This window comes from Orycteropus afer, unplaced genomic scaffold, assembly GCF_000298275.1.
Source record: "Orycteropus afer afer isolate SDZICR_OR568_19922 unplaced genomic scaffold, OryAfe1.0 scaffold00273, whole genome shotgun sequence".
NCBI classification, from domain to species: Eukaryota; Metazoa; Chordata; class Mammalia; order Tubulidentata; family Orycteropodidae; genus Orycteropus; species Orycteropus afer.
Window position 1 is genome coordinate 2,996,553 of NW_006921860.1, and position 3,664 is coordinate 3,000,216.

The window sequence follows — 3,664 nt, forward strand, 5'->3', positions numbered from 1 at the left end:
TGACCATGTGAGGGCTGCCTGACTGTGTGTGAGGGCCGTGACCGTGTATGGGGGCTGTGACTGTGTGTGAGGGCCATGACCGTGTGTGAGGGCCATGACCATGTGAGGGCTGCCTGACTGTGTATGAGGGCCGTGACCGTGTGTGAGGGACGTGACTGTGTGAGGGCCATGACCGCGTGTGAGGGCCGTGACCGTGTGAGGGCTGCCTGACTGTGTGTGAGGGCCGTGGCCGTGTCTGACTTGCCACTCACACAGCATGGACTCACGTTCTGCTCCAGCAGTGCCTCCACACTGCAGCCTTTCTCAGACTGCAGGTACTTTTGGTGGAAGAGTTTCCCATCAAAGACATTCCAGGGCATGAAGTCGCTGCCATCCAAGGGGAAGCCACACGCACTGTTGACGAACGCCAGGGTGGTGAGGCCACGGACAAAGAGGGAGCCCAGCTGCACGGCCCTCGGGTTGATGTGGTCCAGCTGCAGAAGCAGACACAGGAGGGAGCTGTGTCAGGAAAACGCTGGGAGGGGAGCGCCCACGTGCTCAGCCTGAGCCACCGTGTGTGGTGGCCCACGGCCTGCTGCTTATCACCACACCGCAGGCACCGGGGCACCACGCATCCGTGTCATCATCCCCATGTCCCTGCCCATGTAGGCGGAGACACAGGCTCACACAGGACGGCTGGGTGGTGGTAACACTAGAGGACACATCCCTCCACCCATGTCACAGCAAGGCACCCAGGAAACACTACGGCTTCCCTGGACTCTTCTCCGAAAAGCTGTCCTTGCGGTTTTGCAAACACTGTCAGCTCCTGTCGGCTCAAACTCCTGCTGCAAAAGCTCACACTCGTCACCACCTCCTAAGCCGTTCAGAGCCTGCTGGCAGGGCTCCCATAGCAGCCACGGGGTACACTGCCTGCACCCTGACAGATGACAAGGCCACACTCTGTCCCTCACATCACAACAAAAGCACATGATGCCTTTCAGCTGGAGGTCACTGAAAGTGGGTATGTGCTTCCCCCACTCCAGGCCATAGTCGTGTGCAGCCCTGTCCTATGGGCACCCAATAGTGGCCAGATGACCCTTCAGAGCACAGCCTTGTTGCCCTCTGTCCCCAGCCCCACACACACGCCCACCCTCCTGCCCTTTCCACACACAGCCTTCCCCTCAGGCCCTGGCAAGCACGCACTCCTGTGGCACACACAATGCCCCCCCAAGCCCTGGCAGACATGCACCCCTGTGGCACACACAGCACCCCCCAAGCCCTGGCGGGTATGCACCCCTCACCCCTGTGGCATGCACAGCACCCCCCAAGTCCTAGTGGGCACGCACCCCTTGGCATGCACAGAGCCCCCTCCAGGCCCTGCTGGGCATGCACCCTGGCGGGCACACACCCCTGCGACACACACAGCACCCCCTCCTCCGGGCCCTGGCGGGCACATACTCCTGCACAAGGCTGGTTATTTCTGAGTCTAAGCTAAGCAGCTCTTCCTTAATGAGACCAGGACAAGCAACATAGTCACAGCTCGATGCCTGGTCCTCCCCCACCCTGCACACCCTGTCTGCAGTGTGTTTCTAGGATGGCATGCCCCAAGGACAGCTCTCTCACTGGGATCAAGGCCTAAAGAGGGACAGTCACTCATCAGGTACTGGTTCAAACAAGGGAGAACAAGCGCATTCATGGGTGGAGGTGGCCCCAGGTCCAGGTTTCAGAGGTTATCAAAACAGTGAGCCAGCCAATCAAGTGGGCAGAGACCTTGACAGACACTCATCAAGGAGGACATTCAAATGGCCAATAAACAGGAAGATGCTCAGCATCCTTAGCCATCAGGGAAGCAAATCAAAACCATAATGAGGTCTATTACACTCCCACTAGGATGGCTACAGGGAGCTCTGGTGCCGTAGTGCCTAAGGCATTTGACTGCTAACCAGAAGGCTGGTGGTTCAAACCCACCAGCCACTCCTCGGAAGGAAGGTTGGGCAATCTACTTCCATAGTGATACCACCTCAGAAACCCAATGAGGGGTCGCTATGAGTCGGGTCTGACTTGACGGCACATAACAGCAAAAGGACGACTACAAGGAGCTCTGGTGGCACAGTGCCCTTAAGGCATCTGATGGCTAACCAGAAGATGGACAGTTGAAACCCACCCACCGCTCCACAGAAGAAAAATGGGGCAATCTACTTCCATAAGGATTTACCGCCTTAGAAATGCTATGGAGGTCACTGCCCGTAGGACTCGACTGGATGGCAGTGGAAAGGATGGCTAAGACAGAAACAAAAACGAATGTTGATAAAGAAGTGGGGAAATGAGAACCCCCATCCACTGCTTACAGAAACCCAAACTGGTACAGCCATTGTGGGAAAGAGGGTGGAGGTCCTCAACGACCTTAAAGCAGTACGACCCACGGCCCAGCCATTCCTAGGAGCACACCCAGGAGACCTGCACACAGACACTCAGAGAGAGCCTCGTCCACACTGCTCATAGCAGCTGGAAAGTGCAAACACCTTAAATGCCCATAGACAGATGATGGGACCCAGTGTGGTCCATCCACACAACAGATTAGTCCTCAGTCAGTAGGAGAAGGAAGTCTGCATGTGTCCTACAGCATGGGTGGAGCTTGAAACACAGTGTGCGAGACAAGCCAATCACAAGAGAATGCTGTGTGACCTCACATCAAAAGATAAGAAAAGGCAAAGGTACAGACATCAAACTTCTGCAGTGGCACCAGGGGTGGGAGACAGGAAGGAGACTGCACATCCAAGTACTGTCCGCACGCTCAGTAAGTTATTTGACTGTAAAAAGGGGTATCAGTCTAAGTCTGCGATACCCACTGCCATCGAGTCGGATTCAACTCCTAGCAACCCTCTTTGGGTTTCCGAGGCAGTATCACTACAGAAGTAGATTGCCCAACCTTCCTTCCAAAGAGTGGCTGGTGGGTTTGAACTGCCAGCCAGCCTTCTGGTTAGCAGTTGGATACCTTAGGCACTATGCCACCAGAGCTCCTAAGTTCAGTGACAGACGCATTTAAAACAATGATCAAAGAAAAAGAGCAGGGTTTCCGGTAAGATGGAGGAATAGGCAGACAAGTGACACAGACCCTCTTCAACAAAGAAAAGAAAAACCAATTGACAGAGATACAGAAGATAATCCTGGAGCCCTGAGCTTTGAAAGGAAGGATACAGAAGTGGATCAGGCACCAACTAGTGGAAAATCCTGAACGAAAACAGTGAGTACAGAGATGGTCGGAGCTGCAGACTGTCAGCTACTCTGACGAGACCAACAGCCTGAATATTTCCAAGTGGTGTTAGGACCTAAGAATTGATCTAAAGATCAGCCCTGGTCACCAAGGGCTGCAGGGATGACTGCGCTGGTGGCCTATGACGAGGAAGGGACACAGCAAGGAGGGAGACAACCTGAGCTGTGGACTTTCCACTGTCTGGAGAGTGCATCCATTTTGATTATTTACACGCAGCAGCCATTTTGGGTATTTAAAGTGACCAAGGGTGCAGCCATTTTGAATGTTTACAAGTGGCAACCATTTTGGATTTTAAAGTGACAGCTCTCATTCAGATTCCAGGGACCTAAGACTAGGCTCTGTTTGCCAAGGTTGGCAGGGACATACAAGAGGCTGACAACAGGAAAGGAAACAGCTGGTGAGTGTACAAGA

General features: G+C 54.2%; 1 protein-coding gene across 1 annotated transcript in view; it reads right to left on the reverse strand.

The window, feature by feature from the left end:
* The window catches only part of FAM120B (family with sequence similarity 120B), a 70,581-nt gene that overhangs the window by 12,304 nt on the left and 54,613 nt on the right, over positions 1-3,664 (reverse strand). Inside the window, exon 6 of the mRNA XM_042782260.1 lies at positions 267-473. Coding sequence (XP_042638194.1) covers positions 267-473 — 207 coding nt within the window. The remainder of the gene's footprint in view (positions 1-266; positions 474-3,664) is intronic.